General features: G+C 41.3%; 1 protein-coding gene across 3 annotated transcripts in view; it reads right to left on the bottom strand.

The window, feature by feature from the left end:
* Positions 1-22,216, bottom strand: part of LOC147323785 (rho GTPase-activating protein 44-like) — a 97,960-nt gene that overhangs the window by 10,352 nt on the left and 65,392 nt on the right. Inside the window, exons 9-20 of one of the 3 annotated variants that reach the window (XM_086304374.1) lie at positions 21,940-22,008; positions 21,772-21,853; positions 20,231-20,358; positions 17,953-18,064; positions 15,497-15,578; positions 15,319-15,399; positions 10,416-10,529; positions 9,456-9,547; positions 9,160-9,340; positions 4,837-4,854; positions 2,513-2,704; positions 1,227-1,760 (exon numbers count right to left, since the gene is read on the bottom strand). In XM_086304374.1, the coding sequence (XP_086160500.1) occupies positions 1,227-1,760; positions 2,513-2,704; positions 4,837-4,854; positions 9,160-9,340; positions 9,456-9,547; positions 10,416-10,529; positions 15,319-15,399; positions 15,497-15,578; positions 17,953-18,064; positions 20,231-20,358; positions 21,772-21,853; positions 21,940-22,008 (1,685 nt within the window). The remainder of the gene's footprint in view (positions 1-1,226; positions 1,761-2,512; positions 2,705-4,836; positions 4,855-9,159; positions 9,341-9,455; positions 9,548-10,415; positions 10,530-15,318; positions 15,400-15,496; positions 15,579-17,952; positions 18,065-20,230; positions 20,359-21,771; positions 21,854-21,939; positions 22,009-22,216) is intronic. The other 2 variants (XM_086304375.1, XM_086304376.1) reach the window with 2 other exon arrangements.

Here is a 22,216-nt window from a genome sequence, read left to right as displayed (position 1 = left end):
ATGTAGCTTATACAGTTGAGCAAAAAAAGAAGGAAAGAAAATTCAAACATATCCTGACAGCTTAATACATTTTCCTTACTCCTACAGCACAGTGTAGCCAGAATGCCAATGGGAAGAAGGTGTTAAGGTCAAAACATAACCAGTTTACTCTCTGATCGACTGACTCTCCTCAGCTACGCCTCAACACACTCTCACTCTTCAGCAAACGAGACATGGAAGGCGACTGAAGCAGCCAGCATTCAAAGGGAAGCTATTATGCTGATACGATATCTGGATTTTCATATTAAACATGGCTGAAGTTTCAAATTAATGAGGTCAGCATATGTAAAAGTAATATCTGTGATACTACTACTACTTACCTTCTGCCCTATTTCAGCCAGTTTTTCCTGCTCTTAGCTCTGAATGATGTCAGAGAGAGTGGACAGACCACCTGCTGTTCAAATCTGTTTATAAGCGGCAGAAGATAGCAATGTTTTCTGATATTTACTAAGATGTATTTGACTGTTCAACACCTCCAAACATCTCTTACAGGACTGTGACCTCATCTTTTTTTTAAAGGACGCTTTATGAGACTGTGGTTGTCTTTGGTTTTGTCTGACATGTGGTAGTTAGCAGTGTGTACTTCCTCCCTCTTTTAATGGTTGCTGGTAATCAGCTTGTAGATGGGTAATGCAACCTTACATAAGGGGAAACTATTTATTCTCTATCAGTGCAAATATGTATAAAAAAAGCAAAATAGGTCCCCTTTAAACTCATATGAACATGTTGCTGTAAACCAAAGCAGATGTTTTTTGGGGTTTCCTTAAATATCAAACAGTGCTGTTTTGCTCCTGCATACATCATTGCCTTCGCATTCAAAATCTCACTGACTCATTAACGCTGACTTTTATAATCATTGACTGAAAGCTTTGGATTTCCTTTGTTGCCTGGCAACAGGCTCCTGAATACCCTGCTCACATGGAAAGTTATGGATTGCATACATGGCAGCAAAATTAAAGATGGATGTGATAATGGAATCCTTAAAGCGCTTTGATTTCTATAAGTGACAGCTGCAAACCAAGCGAGTTAATAGGACACAGAGTAGGGTGGCACTGAAGGGAGTTTCTTTTTTTCTTTTTTTTAAAAAATCACCCCTCTCTTGTGCTTCCTTGTCCCTGCGGGGGCCTCTCCTTATTTGTGTGTGATTTGTGTTAGTGGGAGCGGGTTGAGCAGGGCTCTGTATTTACCTCGTCAGCTTGGCTCCTCTCTCCCGGCTACAGGCACAGGCTGCCCATGGAGGTGGAGCAGGGAGAGGGGTGCTGGGGGTTTTCGGGGAGCCAAGGAAGAGATCGTGACGAGTGAGAACGAGCGGGGGTTTGATGTAAAGGGAGGAGCCATTCGTTTCGGACGGGGGCCCATGCGGAGCAATAGACGGGGAGGCCGGTTTGGGCAGATGCAGGGAGTTAGGTTTGGGGTTGGAGTTGACGTCAAGCTGCTGAGGGGACGGGCACAGGGAGTGAGGGAGCGGGGGCGGGCTGTACCCAGTGCGGCGGGGTGGAGGGGACGGGCCAGGGGGCACAGATTCGGGGCTGGGGGCAACGGGACGCATACCCGGAGGTGTTCGGGTGCGGAAATGGTGGTGAGGGAGCGAGTAGGAAGAGCAAGAGGAGGAGGAAGAGGAGGAAGAAGAGGAAGAGGGGTAAGGGGGAGGCGGCCTCTCCTCCTCTGGGGAGGGGTAGGCGTAACAGGAGTCCGACCAATTGGAGGATGCATCGTCTGAACTGCAATGATAGAAATATCAGTGATTCAAGCGGATGAATTCATTAGTTCTAGGACGAGGGATGTGTGGATTTGAAACTTTACGTTTGGTCCATAACGAGGGAAAAATCAGGGGAAAAATCAGGTGAGGAGTAATCGTTGTTGGGACAGTGAAGTGAAGGCTCCAGGAGGGGAAGAGCACAAAGAAAACAAAATAATAAAACAGAAAATCAGCCACCTCATCCATTGCAGGCTCCTGCGACAATGGACCGTTATGCTGCTAATGATGCTCGGACTGATGGCAAAAGAAAAATAGAGATGTGATCCATGCACATGCAGCAATAAATAGTTTTCTACTGAACTGTGGATGAACCTTTCAACACATTTTGGTTAAACCCAGCCCTAAGTAGAAGTGAAATCTTCACATGATATGCAGTATCACCACTCAGGCAGAAAATTAACTCCACGCGTGACTCAGGAAATTCAGGGGGTGAGGAGATGTTGAAATGAAAAGAAGTTCTAAATGACATGCCTCATCAGGGTGGGTTCACACAGAGGTGAGGATGAACGACAGACAAGAAAACAAGGGGTGGAGGTGGGGTGGGTGGGGGTTGGAAGGGGCAGACAGCGCAGTTCAGGTGTCATTTGCAGGGCGCGGCAGCAGACGCGGTGACGAGCGAGCAGCGGCAGCAGGTGTGTGTGCGGGCGTGGAGCAGGAGTAAAGGAGGGGTGGGGAGGTGAAACAGGAGGACGGGTGGGGCCACAACTGCCTTACCTGGCTCGGTCGCTGCTAGTGGGAGGAGGGGTGGGGGAGGGGGAGGCTGAGAATTCCCCAGGCTGCTCGGGGATGAGCGCGTCAATGGGTGGGATGGGGGGGTGCACACTCGGTGGCGTGGACAAGGATTTACGCGTAGACGACGATCCCCTGCGCGACACCCAAGAAGTGTCCATCACCCTGACACCCATGCTGCAGTGGGACAGAGATGCACAGCCAATCAAGTCAAAGGGCGTGTTTGTCTGTGTGTAGTTCAGGGGTCAGGTTTCCACACCCAAAACACATCATCCGGGGGGTAAAAGGGATCGGCTTTCCTGTCTCTCATTTATATCAGTGCATTTAAAAAAGGCCGACCCCAGACGAGCAGGTAGGGTCGCTCAGCTTCACTCACACGATTCCCAGCATGCAACAACACACATTCTCCTGCAACATGATGGAAAATAACTAATATATATTTTAAATAACTCAACAAACAAAAATTAGTTTGGATGAAACAGGATGTGCGTTTCCGTCCTTTTCATTTTAAGTGCAAATCAGCAGAATTAATTGATGGCTGCATGCAAGTGGAAACGTCCAGGACTAAGGAAATGAGGCCAGAGCAGGACTTCGCGAAGCAGTGTGTGACATCACAGTTGCTACATCCATCTTTTCCACTGTCTCCTGATGAGAACGGTATGTTGTTTCAGGGCTTCAACTTATATATAATTCAGACGGCTGGTGCTAATCCAGTGAATTTTGCAGGGTTTTTAATGCATTTATCCCACTGTGGGCTTGATTCTGCTAACTGAAGAAAACAGTCATTGTCAAACTAATTAATTACACATGTACTTTCCTGTGTCATTAAAACAGAATTGATCGATCTCATATAGGTCTCTTGGCTGTCTAGAGTTTGAGGAAGATTGATGCCACACTTAAGGTTTGTCAATTCTTCTTAGGGTTTGAGGTAGTTTAACTTAATATGGCACAAAGTCTGTTGAAACAGCAGGCCCAAGGTAACTAAATCCACCCACCACTCCCTTCTTAGCTGCTCTTCTTCTGTATAAAACCAAATGTGGTTTTATGTATTTTATATCTAAGGTGACCCTTGCCTGGAAACAAATGCCTATAGAAAAAAAAAGAAAAAAATGTAATTGAATTCAAAAAATGAAAGAAATCTACACAAGCCAAGCCAATACAAACAAACAAAATAAATAAATAAAAATAAAAAGATGGATATGAAAAGATATGAAAGTGAAGCCAATGCATCAGACCTGCATTCTTTCAAATGGCCAGCAGGAGGCAACTCTTCTGGATCCAAACAGAAGTCAGATTCTATAAAAGTAAAACCTTTCCTCGCAAGTTTATGCTTTGAATCACTTTGTTTCTTAGCAAATACAGCATTATGTTGTAAATGTTGGCCCTATTTAAAGTAAACTAGAGGAAAACCTTGGTACATTACCTACTGTACTACGTGTGATGTCAAGGTGGCTACTTTAAAGTCAATAACTGTCTCAAGTTGGATACTTTGTCTATACACTTACCATAAGCACACAAGTATACTACTACTAGTGTAGTAGTAGTGTTGTCTTAAATCAAACACAAAAGTAAACTTTTCAGGGCGATGCTGCAGGTCATAAATCACTAAACCTCCTGAGTTTTCCTTTGTTTAAAAGAAGTATCCTCTAATGAGTCTAAAATGCGTTTTGGACAAATGAATATTAGAAAGAAAAATTCCATCACATGTAGACAGCTGACTCCGGCTGATGGAGCAGAGCTGTGCTGGAGGGCTGATCTAATTCGAAAAGCTTTTTATTTAATTACTGAAAGGCTGCACACTGTATAGATGGTTGACCACAAGCAGCAGACATCCCCCTACACAATCTGCACTTAGACAATAACACAGATAATGCAAGGTCAGTAAAAAGTATAGTGTTTTACCCCAGCTAAACTAACTGGCTTCCATTTCAAACAGATTACCACAAAAACCCCTCAATTAGTACGATAAGACAAAAACAGTAACTGTAACTATGCAGTCAGGTGAGATAAGCAACAAGAGACTATTGTATCCACAGGCTGAACGAGTCAGTTCAGTATCAGAAACTGCAAAGATGCCTCTTACTTATGTAAACAGAGAGAAACAGGCCTGTTTATTCATGTCCCCCCACTCTGCTGAGACACTGAACTACAGGAGTCCAAATATATAATTTCACACACACCCCTATGAAGCAATACACACTCAGACACATGACAAATGAGAGACAGCTCCTTTCAACGTGCAGCTGAGACGAACAGATGATGAACAGAGTGACATGAGGATGAGTGGAGGAAAAGGAGCTATACCGTACCTTTGTATCTTCCTAATGCTGCAGTGTTAAAACAGAGACAAGCACAGTGAGGACACGAGCAGAGACCACGAAAGACTCGTACGCTTGGACTCGATAATAGCATTGTTATCAAAGAAGTGAAACAGGATAACGCTTTAAGAGAGGAGAACAGTGAAATATTGAGGCCATGTCGAAAACTAAGGAGGAATTTAGCTATAATCAGGTCAATGTTTCCCTGCTGGATACAGTAAAATCCCCCAAAACATGCGAGAGGTTTCCTGCAGCTGCAGTGAGTCTTTAGTAAGTGTGGTTTCTCTGCAGTGGTAGAAACACAAAGTAAAAATGACTGGCACTTTGTCTTGACATTCCTTTTTGTTGGTCTCTGATTGAGCAATAACAAGCATTTCTACTGATATTACCAAGCGTGTACACACAGCCTGGGAAGAAACAGGTTTTATGAAGGATCTTTCAGTGAGTTTTGCACAGACTTTCACTCCCAGTCACAACCAGCAGTGATTTAGTGTAGTTCACGATAAAGGACGTGTTTCAACAGGCAGCATTTCTGAACTCTCAACATCTGTTTTCTATAGAAATCCAGCCTATAGTCAGACCCTTTGGCAAGTCTTTGAATATCAATTCTTTCATCAAAATCAAGAAGTGAACAAGATTTATATTACCAACATTAAATATAAGGGTGGCAGAGAAAACCTTACCAAAGATGGTTTTGTAACCCATAGCAATGATTTGCTATAGGTTACAGAGATTCTAATGAGGCATCAGTCTTTCTTATCGGTTTACACGAAATACAGATGTTATTTTGAGATTTTTGTAACAGTTTTCCTAAAAATGAACAACTTTCCCAAAAGATCCCAACAAGTCATCAAACATCAGTAGGGGTTAAAGTGGGATTTGGCAGGTGGAGGAGTCCTAAGATCTGCTGTAATAGGGCAGCAGACTTAAAAAGGCATAAAATCTCTATGGATTTAACCAGCTTCGTCATACATTATATATAAGCAGATGTTAGAAGAGCCATCATGGCTGCTCTCCAACCCCTGGCCAGTATGAAGCCAGTATAAAGGTGGAATGTGGAAATGTTGCTAAAGAGCATCACCAGCTTAAAGGACTTCAAGTAGTTCTTCTGGGAGCAAATCCTGCAACTTGGCAGATAGCATGAAGTACCTCTATTTAGACCTCAGGAGAGTGAATGAGTCCTAAAACCTGGAATGAGTTAGCATTTTGCACTTCAAGTTCCCTGAACTCGCAGGCAGTGGGTTCTAAAAATGTTCATTTTTTTTAATGCTTTAATACATTCTGTAGTAGTTTTTGTAGCTCTGAACATGTTTTTGTTCTATTGCAAAAGATTACGTAGTAAATACCTGACTCATGAAATTTGAAGCTTTTACTTCAGGAGATAAACGGCTAAACAAGCAAAATTAACATTCAGGATAATTGCGGTGCACATAGAAGCTTAGTGGTGGTGATTTAGCATTAGCGTTGCACTTCTTGTGATTGATTCAGTGATTGAGTGCTATCAATCAGGTTGTGTTGTGTAACAAAACATAAGTATCATAAGTCTAACTAGTCTAATGGAAGCCCCACCCACCTGCTGTTCAGACCTTCTGTTTGTGTGGCTCAGCCAATCAGAAGAAAATGGGTGGAGCTCAAACTGTGAGTTTCAGACAGAGGATGAAGAGAAGGGCTGTAGCAAGGCTGAGGTAAGACATACTAGGATTGTTTTGAACTGTGAATCATGCAAAGCTACTCCAGGAGAATCCAAAAATAAGATTACAGGGCTGGAAATGGCCGTAATAAGTGCCCTTTAAACTTACACTTTTAACATTAAGTGAATATAATGATTGTTGCTTTTTAATCCAAGCTGGGATCTAATCTGTGCTATCAGTGTCAAAGAAGAAGAAGAATGTTGGGCTATTTGTCTAATCATCACCTGCTCTCCCAGAGTTGCAGAGAAGTGCCGCAAGTTTAGTATCTAAATATTAATTAACTTATTAGACTGACATAAATTAAGTAAGAAATTAAAGAGGACTCATGTAAAAGCAGACTTTCTTTTGGTGGAGCAACAGCCTTTGGTTCTAAGGACTGTTTCTACTGAAAATTGAGCTCTATTGATCCGACCCACACAGTCCAGGTTTAATTAGTCGGGCTACTTGTGGCCCCTGGGCTGCAGAGCTCAGGCTCCCCCCAGGCCCTGATAAGACCATGGGTGTATTAAAGCATTAGAGAAAGACACTCAGATTCAGACAGTGAAAGAGAAAGAAAGCGACTGACTGGTTTTCAGCTAATCCCTCTTCACAGTTTGAGGATTGTCGGATTGCTCATTTCACAGACTAAATGTCAGCTCACCCTCAGTCTTTTTCTTTCTCACTTCCAGATGTCTCAGTGAGCTGCAGAGAAAAGTTATGAGGGCAGGTCCTGTAGATAAAGAGTGAAACTGTATCGTTTTCTGTCCACCTCAGAGTGAAACTGAGCTTCTCACTGAGGTCACTTCTCACGGCAAACTTGTGTAATCGTTGGGGAATTTTCCTTCTCTTACTTCACACGTCCAACCCTGTCAGGAAGCAGTCGTGTGGAAAGTTTATGAGCCTCAATGTGGCCTTGTGTAGAAAAAATGTCTCTAGCTGTCAGTCAGCTGGATGACAGTGTACGCAGAGAAGACTGCTAATTAATTCAGAGACAGGTTTAAACAGGTGGAATCAGTGGAAGTTTTAGACGAGAAAGTTTTATTTAGGGAGTCAGTCTGTGCACATATAAACCGTTTATATTTGCATATTAAATTCATGCTGCAACAGACACCCACCAGCCACTTTATCAGGCACACCTGTTTAACTGCTCATTAATGCAAATTATCTCATCAGCCAATCATATGGCAGTAACTCAATCTATGCAGACATGGTCAAGATAATCTGCTGAAGTTCAAACCAAGTATCAAGAAGAAAGAACAAAATTGTGACTGGCTGACAGAGAAGCTGGTCAGAGTATTTCAGAAACTGATGATCTTCTGGGATTTTTCCACACAACCATCTCTGGGATTTACAGAAAAAGACCAAAGACAAAAAATATCCAGTGAGCGGCAGTTCTCTGGGCAAAAATGCCTCATTGATGCAAGAGGTCAGAGGAAATCGGCTAAGTTAGCCTGAGCTTATAGAGAGGCAACCATGAGAGACACAGAAGAACATCTCTGAACTCACAAAAGGTCAAAGCAGACTGACTCTAGCAGCAGACCACACCAAGAACAGGAAACTGAGGCTACAATTTACATCAGCTCATCAAAATTGGCCAATAGAAGAGCAGAAAGATGTGGTCTGGTCTGAAAAGTCTTGATTTCTGTTGCAACTTTGCAGTAAACAGCACAAAAGTACGGCTCCATCCTGCAGGTCAGGCTGCTGGTGGTGTAATAGCGTGGGGATATTTTATTGGCACACTTTAATTCCCTTAGGACCAATGGAGTGTCATTTAAACGCCACATCATACCTGAGTATTGTTAATGATCATGTCCATCCCTTAATAATAGATGTCAGGTCACAAAGCTCAAATAATCTCAAACTGGTTTCTTGAACATGACAGTGAGTTGATTGTACTTAAACGGCCTCCACAGTCACCAGATCTCAATCCAGTAGAGGACCTTTGGTGTGCGGTGGAACGGGAGATTCACATATTGGATCAGCAGGAACTGTGTGACTCTATCACGTCAGTATGGACCAAAATCTGAGGAATGGTTCCAGCACTTGGCTAAATCTATGCCTTTAAAAATGAAGACAGTGTTGCAAGAAAAAACAGGGTCCAACCGAGTAGTAGCAAGGTGTACTTAATAATGTGGCTGGTGAGTGTATATTCTGTACTAACCTACACTTTCATAACTTGCCCAAGCCAATCTTTCCAGATCTGCAGTGACTAAAAGTACACTGTAACCCTTCTCTCGCTTGTTTCTAAGATTATGTGCATTCTTACTTTAAAAACAGTATTGGGATTAGGCCTAATGTACTGATACTTGATTTTAAGGCCGATATCAATATTTGGCGATTTAAAAATCTAATATATTTGTTATGTGCAGTTATCTATGAATCTATGACAGTACAGCTTAAAAGTAATCTTGTTCTGTGAATTATTTGTTTACGTTCTGCTTGGATCTGCTGATTGTTGTGTTTCAAACATATATGCTGCCAGTGGGAAGTTGCAGAGAGCTTTCTGAAACAAATCATACAAGATCAACTCTCATAATTTTCAGCCGTCATAAATGCCAGTACCAATATCCGCAAATAGCTAATATCTGCCAACATATTGGTCGGGCTCTGAAATGCATCGCTAAGAGACACAGAAGAGTCATACCCGTCCTTCTTATAAAACTCCAGCATCATGTTGTCTGTGGCGACGCTGAGCGGCCGCCGGCTCTGGTCGTTCTGCTTGCGATCCATCTGCTCCATATCTGGAGACGGCATCGAGCTGTAGTTGGCGTTGTGGTTGGTGTGGACGGGGCTGCCGTAGTTTCCTGTGACATTGAACTCGATCTCTAACGAAGACAGAAGAAAACAGGAACAACTCAGTATTTTATTTTCTAAAATGCCATTTTAAGACTTCAAGAACAAACAAAGCAGGGCTGTTTCCTCTTCTTTTTCCCTCCTCACCTCCTGGGAAGAACCAGTCGGCGTGCTGGATGATGGGCTCGATGATGCCGACGATCTGTAGGGAAACTGTCGTCATCATCTCCGTGATGTTCCTGGAGCAAACGGAGAAGACACACTTTTTTTTAATTGGGGGGGGGGAGAAGTGTCTGTCTGTCTGTAAGAATTTCACACAGAGGGTGATTAGCACATTTTCATGATATTACCAAAGCATTAAAATGAGAAAATTAAAATCATTTCAGAACTGTGGGCTATTAAAGTACTAATTAAAAGTTAAGGGGGATGACGAGTTTGTAAGATTTACACAGAGATATAAAAGGAGACGTCCTTCACCCTTCACCCTATTCAAAACTGCCAAGTCATCATCTTTCTCCTAAATATATACGGTATAATAACAGCAGTCTCCTATGGATGAAGTTGTGTGTCTGCAGGCCTTTTTGTTAGTAGCAGCCCATGTTTTTTGATTAAGGAAAAAGAGGAAGAGAAACTGAGCTGCAATGAGAGAATCCCTTTGAGTCCCTCCATTCGTTGTCTGCCACCTTTAATCATCAAGTTACTGCATGAAAAAGTGATTTTAAGGGCCGAGCAGGAGGCAGTGCATGATAGAACCTGCAGGAATTACAATAAAACTAAAATGACTTCACTCGCTTGCCTCTAATTAAATCTGGCCCTTGCTTTTGTTTGTTTAACTTCATAATTAAATTGTAACTGCAAGTCATGGTATAGAAGGTATCTCAGCACATGCATAATTCATGATGTGAAAATATTAGGATGAGATAGCAGGATGAAATAAGTGCACAATAATAATCAAATCAAACACACGGCACAACTCTTCCTCTCATCATGAGCTGATTTGTTTCCATGGTTCACTGGTACCAAGATCCAGCATTTTGTGTTCAGTTATGATCACACAGAAGAGGATAAGGTAACAAGCCACATGTATATGCATCTGCTATAACTTACCCATCATTCTGAGTCCACAGCAGGTTGGGTCCGAGGACAATAGCAATGTTTCCAGGCGTCATCTTGTTCACATCCTGGTAGTCAGTCAGTTTGGACAGGAATTTGATTAAATACCTGTTAATTAAGGTGCAGAAAACAGATTATTCAATAAAAACAGAATTTAAATGTACATTCAACCTCTCTATCTAAACATTTAGACCATGAAACTGTTACTACTATAAATATTCTGATAGCTGTCATAGGGCGAGAGGCGAGGTAAACCCTGGACAGGTTGCCAGTCTGTTGCAGGGCTAACACACAGAGACAGACAACCATTCACGCTGGCATTCATACATATGGGCAATTTGGATTAATCAATTAACCAATCCCCACAAGCTGCATGTCTTTGGACGGTGGGAGGAAGCCAGAGTACCCGGAGGCAACCCACGCAAACACAGGGAGAACAAACTCCACAGAGAAAGACCCCAGCCTGATGGCGGAATTGAACTCAGGACCTTCTTGCTGTGCGGCAACAGTGCTAACCACCGTGCCGCACGCATTTGGAAAAAATGTAAAACAAAAATTAAACATTACTAAAGCAAAATTATTATTTAATCGTTTAATTTAAAATAAAAACACCATTTATAAATCAACATTTTAAAATGAATTATTAATCCATTAATAAATACTTCAAAAATGAATTTCACAAAAAGTATTAAACTCTCAATAAAAACCTCATTTCAAATTCCAAATTTAAAAACTGATTTTCACAATCTTTTTCCAAAATCTCAAGCAATCCAAATTAGCCACGAGGTGTGACTTAAGGAGCTCACTGATTGGCTGGCTGTCTCGATTTTTCTACACTGCTGTTTTGTGCTCATAGCCTTGCAGCGCTAAGAAGTGTGTGTGCTTGTATAAAGGCCATTCAGCCTCAGTATTTACACTCTACCCAACACGGATATATGATGAACGAAGGGTGTGCGCCTGTGGACTCACCCTGACCACCTGTTTCAGGTAACGTGCTAACACGGCTAACGCTAGCGTCACCGCATGTTAGTGAAGAGTTAGGGGCGTGGCTGTTTTGACTGATTGGTGCTACTTGGTTGTAGTGATGGGATTTCCGACTCTTTTTAGAGAACCGATTCTTTCGGCTCGACTCACTAAAAAGAGCCGACCCTTCAGGTTGTTTTGCTGCTTTAATTAATTTATATATGTTTATATATAAATATATACGGTGGCCCCTAGAGACAAAGCACGTACAAACGCCAAAACACATTTCTAGCGTTAACTGAACTTCCAAAACAGAGCTACCTAGAGCACTTAAATTACACAATTGAAAGCATACGTGTATTGTTTGTGTATTTATGCACAAGCATTCATATATACTCAAATAATTAAAAAAAAAATATGTTCATTTACCTGTTACTACCAAACACCAAATCCGGTAGTTGGTACTTCCTGGCTTGTGTAGCCACTAGGTAACAAAAGCTCAACACTGCCCCTAGCATCCTGGAGCACTTCTGTTGTGTTTGTACATGTTTTGGAGTTTGTACGTGCTTTGTCTGTAGGGGCCACCGTAAATATTTATTCACTCCACATAAAATGTAAAATGTAATAAATAAATCATATAATACAAAAACCAACTATTTACATTTCAACTTTTAACTATTTAAATTTTCAGCTTTTTCCTTTTAAACAAATTTAAACACTAAACACTGCAAACCACAACACAATTAAATATAAATATGAAAAAATATAAAAACAAAAAGAAGATGCACATTCTCTTTCATATGGGCCTGCATCAATAAACTTTCTGAATCCTTTATCATCTGTAACTGAAAATAGTTGTGGATGATTACTATACCTTTTTAATATGACGTTGTTGTCCCTGGCTCCCTCCCGCTCTGTTCCTGTGCTACTGAGTGTAACTATTGCCCCTCCCCCCTCTTCCCAGCGCAAAGCACAAGGCTCGCGTGCGGAGTGAAGCGGAAAAAAAGTGCGAGAGAGAGGGCGAGAGAAAGAAAGGAAAAAAAACAAAACACGACTCCCAATAAGGAGCCGGCTCGCGTCGTTCACTTCAAAGAGTGGGCTTTAAGAGCCGTTTCATTTGCGACTGACACATCACTACCTGGTTGTGATACAGGCAGCTGGAGCCAACTGAGATGTGCTAACCCCACCTCTCCTTCAACTTTGTAAGCTGGACCTCGTTTTGATGCCTTTTGGAGCACCTTAAAGAGTTTCTGTGCGGGTTTCAGTTTTGGTGTATTAGCATTATATTAGCCTATATACATGTTTCTGCGCATTTATGGATACAGCTGTATCCTGCATGCTGGCATTTGCTGATAAGTTAGCAGTCCACGCTCTCTTCCAAAATATGATCACTTCTGGCTCAAAAAAACATAATGAAGGCTACATCCATCCCAATATGTTCCGGTCAGTTTCAAACAGCAGATACTGTAGTGTTACAGCTGCAGTCTGAATGATAACTGCGTGCCTGCTGAATGCACGAACCACACTGAGTCAAAGCTTATTATTGCAGCCAACCATTTCTGTGTCTGATGTTTTCAGAAATGGATGGGCTGGTGGATGTCTGTAGCTGAGCTGAATGACTCATCCAGAGCTGAACATCAGGCCGCTCATCACGGCAAACAGCAATCATCTGGACAGGCCTGACAGGTCTCTTCAGAGGAGCACCGTCTAAAAATACGACGCATTTGTGCGATTCGATGATGATGCTGACAAGTGCCGCTGCACCTCGCTCTCCTCATTTCTGTACCATCACTTCCTCTCTTCCCTTTCTCTGTCAGGCCTTTCCACTTTCTTCTTTTGATCAGGAGACAAGCCTTTCAGCATTCTGCATTTAATCCAGCAGCCAACACCTGGGATGCAACGCCTCTTTCTCCACACTGTTTCATAAAGGTCAGAGTTTCTCTTTTCTGGCAGGTGGTGATAAGTAGCGCACAATGAATCAGCCTCCTGAAAGCTGGAAATAATTTTTCAGCTTTCAGGAAGCAAACAGATACCAAGAAGTGACTGAAAATGAAAGAAGAAAAATCCTCGAGAATCAGTAGAGGTAAAGCGATATAGCTACGAGTTATTATCTCCCGACTCCACAGCTACCCTCTGATCTACAGAATGGTATTATCTGTATTGTTTTTGGTTCACGCTCAAGTTTCTGAGGAACATTATTCCAGTGTCAAAATAAATAAATATTGTTGCCAATAGTGAAGTGATAGAAGGAGGCCTAATCACAGATTGTTGGTTTAATAGTCTGGCTGCCACCATCTCGGCTTTCATTAATCTGAACCTGACCTTATTTGAACCAGTACTAAAGCTGGCTAGTTCAGGTAGACAGTGATATTAAAATAGATGCTAATCACGGCTAAAAAACAGGTGTGAAACAAAAACCTTTGCATCTCCTCTGAACAGTTGACTCCTGTCAGTGTTATTTAGAAGAGAAATAAGCATATTTCACAGCCTGCTACAAAAATATATTTGGTTTTGCCTCTTTTGCCACAAGCGTACTGAGGATGTATGTCATATATCTCTAGTTTAGAAACTACAGTGCCCCCACTTCACACACTCGCGCTACGTTCCCATATCACGTTTTTTCGATTTCTCTGTAATCTAACAATAAAGTTTGTTAAATCTTATCACTGTGTCCACTTGAGTCTGCTTGTGGGTTCACTCCCATTTACTGGCCACTGTGACAGTAAACTAGGTCTGGTCAAAGAAGAGTATAGTCTAGTGTACTCTAGTTTAGTCTAAACAAAATGCTCCCAACCTGTTATCCTCAATAGTGCATAACTTAAAGCCTTAAAACAGCAGTAAAAGAAATGTGTTACTGGCGGCAAAGACACTTATTTCTGCTCTAAATTTGGGCATTTTGAGGGGATTGATCTTAGACTGTACCAAAAAGATGGGCTTAGCCTCTGTGATACATTGTGGAAGTGTTTGGTCACCATGATGGTGATTTGGAGCCAGATGTGACCATATTTAGACAATAAGTTGCACTTCTAAATTATCAATAACTAGCTTTTTTATGCAAACTGCAATCATACTCATAAAATCTACATAAATATGTGCAACACATAAACACACATACCTGCTAATTAGCCTAAATCACATAAATATACTGGAATTTCAGTAACTATATGTGAGTCACAAATGTCTTGGATGGTCTATTCTTCACAACAAGTCAAACAGTTTGTTGGATAATAAAAAAAGGCATAAACCAACTGTAAAAGTCCAGTTCATTGACTAATTAGCAGCCATGAGGCTAAGGAGAAAACAACTGGCAACAACTCCTCACCAATTAAAACCACTGAGCTGCCCTCATACAGTTTTTATAACTGAGGGAAACTGTGCCCTGAGACCACAGCTGATTGTAAACATATTCCTGCTTTAAAGTTGGGCATTTTAACATGAGAGTCTGTGGGGACTGACTGCCTTTTGGCATTTGCCTCAAGTGGCCATTAGAGGAACTGCAGTTGTTGGTGCTGGCTTATTTTGCAAAGCAATTTTGATTTAGGTTTTTCTAAAGATTTCTCTTTGAACTTATTTTACACACTACAGATGCAACAGAAACACTCAGGGACAGTCAGCAAAGATACAGGTGACAGACTGGGGACTCAATGATATGAACATTTTGGCCCAGCTATTTCTGACCATCAGGTCACTTTGTCATGTCTTTGGTGGTTTCCTTCAGTTAAATGAACTCCTCTTTATAGGCAGAGCCAGCCAGTCTTATATGCAGTTATATAAGGAGGTAAGGCGGAAAATAGACCTGATTCCTTCGATATGCAGTTAAAAAAACCAAAATGAGACTGACTGGGATGTTTCAGCTGGTTAACCAGATTATTTGGCCAATATATGAAAAAAGAGAGAACCAGGAGGGGAGTGAAACATGGAAACGCTGACTCACTTAAAGTTGGTGTTGTTGGCTGAAGGGAGTTTCTCACAGGCATTGAACAGAGCCTGCAGGCGCTTGTCTTGATCTTGAATGCTGCAGGACAACATGAAAGATTGGTTGTAAAACAACAGTAGGTCGAAGAAATGTCTTTAACATGAAGATGGCAACATTGGTCTGAGATGATACACACTTTGAGGCTTGGATCCAGTCATTGTAGAGTTCAAAGGTCATTAATGGTTCAGGGAGCTCACGCAGGTAGGACTTCAAAGCACCTGGAGAGAGCACAGCAAGAACCATGGTAAATACATGTCTGCACCCGTGTATTTCAGCACATAGAAGCAACCGTAGAAGGAAAGAAAGAAAGGGAGAAAGATGGAAACAAAACAAGAAAATAGAGAAGCAAAGAGAAAAAGCGGGAAAGAAAGTAAAAGGAAGCAAGTAAGGAAAGAAGATCGCAAACAGGCAAGGAAGGAAATGAAGAAAGTAAAGACGTTTATCAAGAAATAAACAAACCACCAAACAAAGAAATAGAAACAAAGATGATAAACGTTTTGAAGCAACCATCTGCTCCATGATTAGTGCTTCAGCGTGGACTCTGTCTGATCCAGCCGAGCCCAGATCTGATCGTATGTACTGCATGAGAGTGAGTGTAATTTCCTGCAGCTCACTGCACAATGGCATTAGATTTCAGATTAAATCACTTTATATAGGAGCACATCTTATGTGATGTGTATATATTCAAATTCCAGGCTGAAAGGCCTTCCTTGCCAGCAGTCTCCATTACTCTGGTCCCCATGACAAAAAGCCAGAGGGATTTTCCATAATTACAAACACAAGTATGTTTATTCAGAACAGAAAATCAAAATCAAATGATTGTTTTCATGACTAGAAAAAGTTTATGTGCCTGTGAAAAGTCTGTCTGTGCACAGTTTGTCCCATCAAGTGCTCAGAAATGAGTCCCACTGGTCTACGCAGCTATCCTGTAAAACTACACAAATCCACATCGAGCTTCCGTCTGACCAGAACTGAGTTTTCCTTTACTGATGAGGAAGGACACAGCTGACCGGGTTTCACTGCGACGTGTCGTCTTCTCTCTTTGGCCTGCCGCTTCCATTCCCCAGAGGGATGGACGACAAACAGCTGTGTATACATATGCATATACATATAGGTGGTGCACTGATGGTGCAAAATAAATACCTGCAGTTACACTGAACCAGGGCTTCCACCTCCTCCTCCACAGTGGGACGAATTAAATTTGCTGGTGGAGCTGACCCAGTTTAATATGGGACCATTAAAGGGGAATAGAGCGCAGAATAGGACATTTTCTCCACATGCTCCGGTGAGCTGTGAGTTAAATTGAGATTTAATGCTGCATTATTCTGCACTGGTTGAAAATGACTCTTTTTTTCTGACTTTCATACTCGGCTGAGAAATTAAAATCTTCACTGTGCATCAGAGAGGTTTTCAGTTTGTTTGTAAAAGCAAAGATTTAATAGTTTGGTCATGAAACAATTAAGACACATTTTTCCAACAGTAGTACGACAGCTAGGCGAACAAACACAGGACTTAAATGATCTGGCTTATATACAAAAAATAAAAAACTGCGTTTTTGCTACAATATTCTGTTGCAAAAAAACAACCCAAAAACACAAGGACATCCGTAAAGTACGGCGGTTTCCTCAGCAAAGAAAACCAAAGAAGCCACTGAACATAAAACAAATGTTTTTGAAAACACACTGACAAATAATTTACTACAAATGCTGCAGATGATTATAACTGAGAGCCTCGTCATTTTAGAAATAAAAGAAAGATTACTAGCGAGACACCTCTCTGTGCTGAAAGGATGCTTACCATTAAGTTTTATTTTTCGATAGAAAAACAGCCGGTGTGATAATTTTAAGAAAAATGCACTTGTTTTTAAGATAAAAATATTTTCCACAGCTTGTAAAAAGCTTTTCATTTGGAGATGTATGGTTTTCATCTGACAACAGCAATATGCTGCTGCAGTAAAAAAAAAAAAGATCAATAACAGCATCATAAAAGCTTGAAAGCTTTTCTTTCTTTTGTAGTTTGTCACAGTGCAGCTTTAAAAGCGAATACGTGACAGAAACAAAAAGACGTTTTTTGTTTCATCCTCTCCAGAAGATGAAGAATCTGTCTGACACTAATCCCAGTTATATTTGGAATTTATCACTGGGCATTTCTTGGATAGTTTATTGAAAGTGGAAGAAAAACACTTTGCTTTGTCTGCAGACACGCGAGCAGTGACCACAGAAGCAAAGTGAATCCTAATCGAGCCTAAAGTTCCTGTGTCACACCAGCAAAATAACCTTTAAGAGGAAATTTACTGCAAACAGCAGCAGGAGAAACAAAGACAGGCAGCAGAAGGGATTAAAAATGTTTCTTTGATGCGAGCAGCCTGATTATGATTATATTCATTCATTGACAACAGGAGGGTAGCTCAGCATAAGGAAAATAACAGAAATGTACAGAAACTAGACTCGAACAAGCCAACGGGGGCCAACTCATAAATCTACCCCTGTGAGGCAAATTTCAATGGATTATCAGTTGTCATGGGAACACATGATGTACAACCAGGAGGCAGGGAGGAGGTCTAGGTATGTGGCAGTGTTGTTGATAGCTCACCTGCGATGGCGTGTGGGTCTGCGGAGTATTCTTGCACGTCTAAAACCCCGCAGTCCAGAGACGCCTTCAGCTTTTTGAGTTTGGAGGCCGAGGGAGCGATTCTGAACAAACCCTGAGACACAGAAACGAAGCCAAGGTCACTTAACTCCAACAGCAGGAGAATTACACAGGCTGAATTTATGTTGTTTTACAAATGCCTGATTCTCTTAGTAGCAGAAGAGTGTAAAATGCTACATTAAAAGTCCAGCTTTCAGAATTAAAGGTGTCATTTCCCATTTCATCCATCCATCTATGCTCTACTTCTTATCTGAGTCACAGGGCAGCACTCTGAGCAGTAAAGGCTTCTTCCATTTGATACTGACACCCTCCTAAAACACCCTGGTGTGGGGTGGTTGACCCATAGTTTTGAGTTTTGGGCTTCTAAGTTCTGTTCTGTAGTCACTTCATGTTGTTTCTTAGTTGTCGTGTTTTTCTGTTTTGTTCCAGTTATCTATGTTAGTCCTCCGTTCAGTTTACTCTGCCTCCCTGCTGTTCCTCGTGTATTGTTAAGTATTCGTCTGTTCCTCTGTTTAGTTATTTCCTGTTTTATTTTGGTAGCCTTTGTCTTGTGCATTGGTATTTTGTTGTGCTTTTCCTGTCTAGTTTACCTGATTTGTTGCAGCTGGGCTCCCTGGTATTTCCCATCTCCCTAATTACCTGGTGTGTTTTTAATGTTACCCTCTCTGATGGTTGTGTCTCCTTGCCTTGTGTTCACTGAGTTTTTGCGTGGTTTGAATTTCCTGCTCTGCATGTAATTTGGCTTTCCCTGTATTGTAAAACACCAGGATTAAGGATGCATTTTGAATTCATTTCTGGATTTGTGAGTGCATTTGGGTCCAAATCCTGGCTGCTACACAACCAAACCTTGTGCTGGGGCTGCTGCGAGGTCTTCTGAAGCTTAGACATGTTTGAAAGACCTTGTCGAGAAGGTGTCCAGGAGGCATATTAGGAAGTTACCTGAATCATCTCAGCTGGTTCCTTTCAATGCTCCTGACCCTAATCTCTAAGGCAGGTTTGAAATGTATGTGTACACACAGGCTTTACCCCTAACACCTGATATGTAATTAATGGGTTACCTGTAGAATTTTTGAGTCACGTTTTCACTTTGTTTCTAGTAGTTTTAATGAAAAGTTAAACTTTTCAACCAAATCACGTCATGTCATAGTCAGGAAGTGACGTGGTTGCTTGTGCAGTTTGCCATCAAAACGAAGGAGAAATTGATCGTAGTGATATGTGATCACCTCGCTGTACAGGAACAAATATCGTAACCTGCAGCTAGCATGGCTCAGTTAGTTTGTCTTGTGAGTGAGTGATTGTCTGTATCACTTTATTCTCACTTTACTCTTTTCTTTCACCCTCACCATCCAGCAGGTCACAGCACATATTTAACCCTCCATGAGCCTGGTACTGCTGGAGGTCTCTTCCAGTTAAAAGTGGGTTCTTCCTTCCCACTTTTGCCAAGTGCTGCTCATTAGGGGATAATTTGATCCTTGGGATTCTCTCTGTAATACTCTATTTACCTTACTATAACAAACACCTTGAGGCAGCTATTGTTGTTAGTTAAATAGCCCTAATCATCTGGCATGTGTGAGTACTGCCCAAGTGAGAGCCCAGACATCCTTAGCACCCTTACAAAGCCAGCCTCTGCAGTTTCTCTTGTTTTTTTGAGTCACCCACCCACAGTTTATGGTCATAGATGAGAACAGGAATGGATATTGACCGGTAAATCCACAGTTTTGCTTTCATGCTCAGCTCGTTGTTCACAACAGCAGATGGATACAATTTCTGCTGCACCAATCCATCTGTCAGTCTCCTGCTCCACTCTCCCTCACAAGACACTGAGATCCACTTGGTGCAGCAGCACTCGGAGTGGGTGCTACATCCTTTTCCAGCTGAGAGAACCATATACTTGGACTTGGCGGCGTTAAACCTTGTTCCAGCTGCTTCATGTTGGGTTTCATAAAGCCAACAGCAACACAAATTCTGCAAAAAGCCGATCCTGTAACCACTGAATCAGTTGCTTTTCAGACATATGACATTACTCAATTATACCTATGGATGTATTAATGTGTGAGCATTAGTTTAATGTTCCAGCTGATTATTCGTTTCAGGCTTGGCCCCCGATTAGATTTCCCTCTGGTAATTAAGACTGACTTCATCTCTGCGGTGACCTCTGCAACATTTCACACCCATAAATGTGTTTCTTGTGTGTCGTGTGAAAAGCGACCGGTTTGTTTACCTCCTCCTGCATGCCACACTCCAGCAGCATGGTCACACAGGCCTCAATGGGAAAGGCAATATCTCTCCCGCTGAGCGCTAAGTGCTCCTCTAATGGCTTCCCGTAACACGGTTTCTCCACCCAGGTCTCTGTGAAAACACACACACACACACACACACACACACACACACACACACACACACACACACACTTAGAGTTATTCACACACAAATGCCCAGATCATTCTGCAGCAGCTCTGCTTTTATGATCTTATGACTGCAGCGATTCAGAGTTTATCAAATAATTTTTTTCCAGACTGCAAAGCAATGCCAAAACAAATGCAAGGTTTTCACTATATGCAATAGTTTCCAACCATACCATTACAGAGTTATACTGTGAATGCCGTAGTTAACAGAGACAACAGTTATTTGACATATTTTACTGGTAAAATGACAAACTGCGCTAACAAAAACACATTCATGGATAACATGACTCAATCACTCGGTCATCCACTCTATCAATATATAAAGATTTAATATGATGTTGCAGAAAACAACACAGAGTTTCACACACAATTACTGTAATCACATTACATTTTCCTGTTATGTAGTAATCAAGTGCATTACAGTACTAATTTAAGTTATTAAACTACACCTGATAGTCACAATTATGTTGTTGCTTGAGTTTTACAAGTTCTTTTCCCTCCATTGAGTCGTTTAAAACCAGACTTATTTTACCTTTGATTCTCTCTGATTTGCTCATTTCGTCTCCTGTGACTTTTCAGCCACGACTGTATATGTTTAGCACCTACTAACACGTAGTTGACTTATTTCTTATCTGTTCTGTGTTTTGTGGAGCAAATTTAACAACAGAAACTACTCTGCTCAAAATAAGTTAGGGAACACTTCATCATCGCATTACAACACAAAGCCAGTTACACTTCAGGGGCACCAATCTGTCCACTTAGGAAGAATAAACCACTGTGGACCCATTTCCGCTGCTTTGGTGCAAATCAAAGTGACAGCAGGAAAATTTTCCCTCTTTATCCCTCCTGGCTGATTTTTGTCTAGTTTTTGCTTTTTGTTAGTTTCTTGTCTCTATGTCTAGGGCTTTTATTGTGAAAGGAAACACATGCATATCATCAAATCAGGTTTCTGCTCCAGATTGGACATTTTGGTTTCTATTAAAGCAAAACACTGTAAAGTGTATCATCAGAAATGTAACAATTAACAATTAAATGTAACAATTTAAAAAAATTTAAATTCTTCATGTTTAGTGGTATATGTGAAGTGAATGGGGCGACACTACAACTTCCATCAGGCATGAAATAACTTCAGTTAATGTTATAAAGAAATTCTCAGCAGCGTCAAACCAGAAAACACAATGTAGGTAAATGGGTGATAAAAGCACTTGAAAGGATAAAGCACCACTTTCATTTGTACAGCCCGACACATTGTGTTTACCCATTGTCGCTGTAATATGGACTACAGCAGAGGCAAATGTAAGCAGTTAGAGAGAAAGAATAACAAAATAAGACTGCAGCATGTTGGTCTGAGACTCACCCTGATGAGCTTTGATCTGAGGCAGAACACTCTGAAGCAGCTCTAATGACTTCCTGTGGTACTCTGCCTGGACTTCTATCAGCTAGACAGAGACAGACAGAAAAAGGCAATCTGTAGAGTGTGTTTCTTTTTCTTTTTTGTCTGTTTTAGAGACGTGAGTGCACTTACTGTCTGGAAGTAGCTTGCATAGTCAATTTCTTTGGCCACAAAACTGTACATGTCTGCTGATAACTGATCCTGAAAACACATTTTGAAACATAGAACGCATGAAAAACAAAAAGAGACACAAGGCATGTAACAGTCTGAAAAATGTGTTTTTGTAGTTCAAACTTTTGTCTATTTAGAGCAGGTGTATTATTATTATTATCATTTGGTATACTGTCATATTAAAGAGTCCTTAGAAAGCATGGCAACTCAATTAATGTAGCTGAGAAAGAGCCATTAT

The sequence above is a fragment of the Aulonocara sp. 'chitande type north' Nkhata Bay genome, linkage group LG8, assembly GCF_057382095.1.
Source record: "Aulonocara sp. 'chitande type north' Nkhata Bay isolate Kocher_YH1m ecotype deep benthic linkage group LG8, A_spYH_male_GT1.1, whole genome shotgun sequence".
NCBI lineage: Eukaryota > Metazoa > Chordata > Actinopteri > Cichliformes > Cichlidae > Aulonocara > Aulonocara sp. 'chitande type north' Nkhata Bay.
This window is presented reverse-complemented; position numbering and strand designations above follow the sequence as displayed.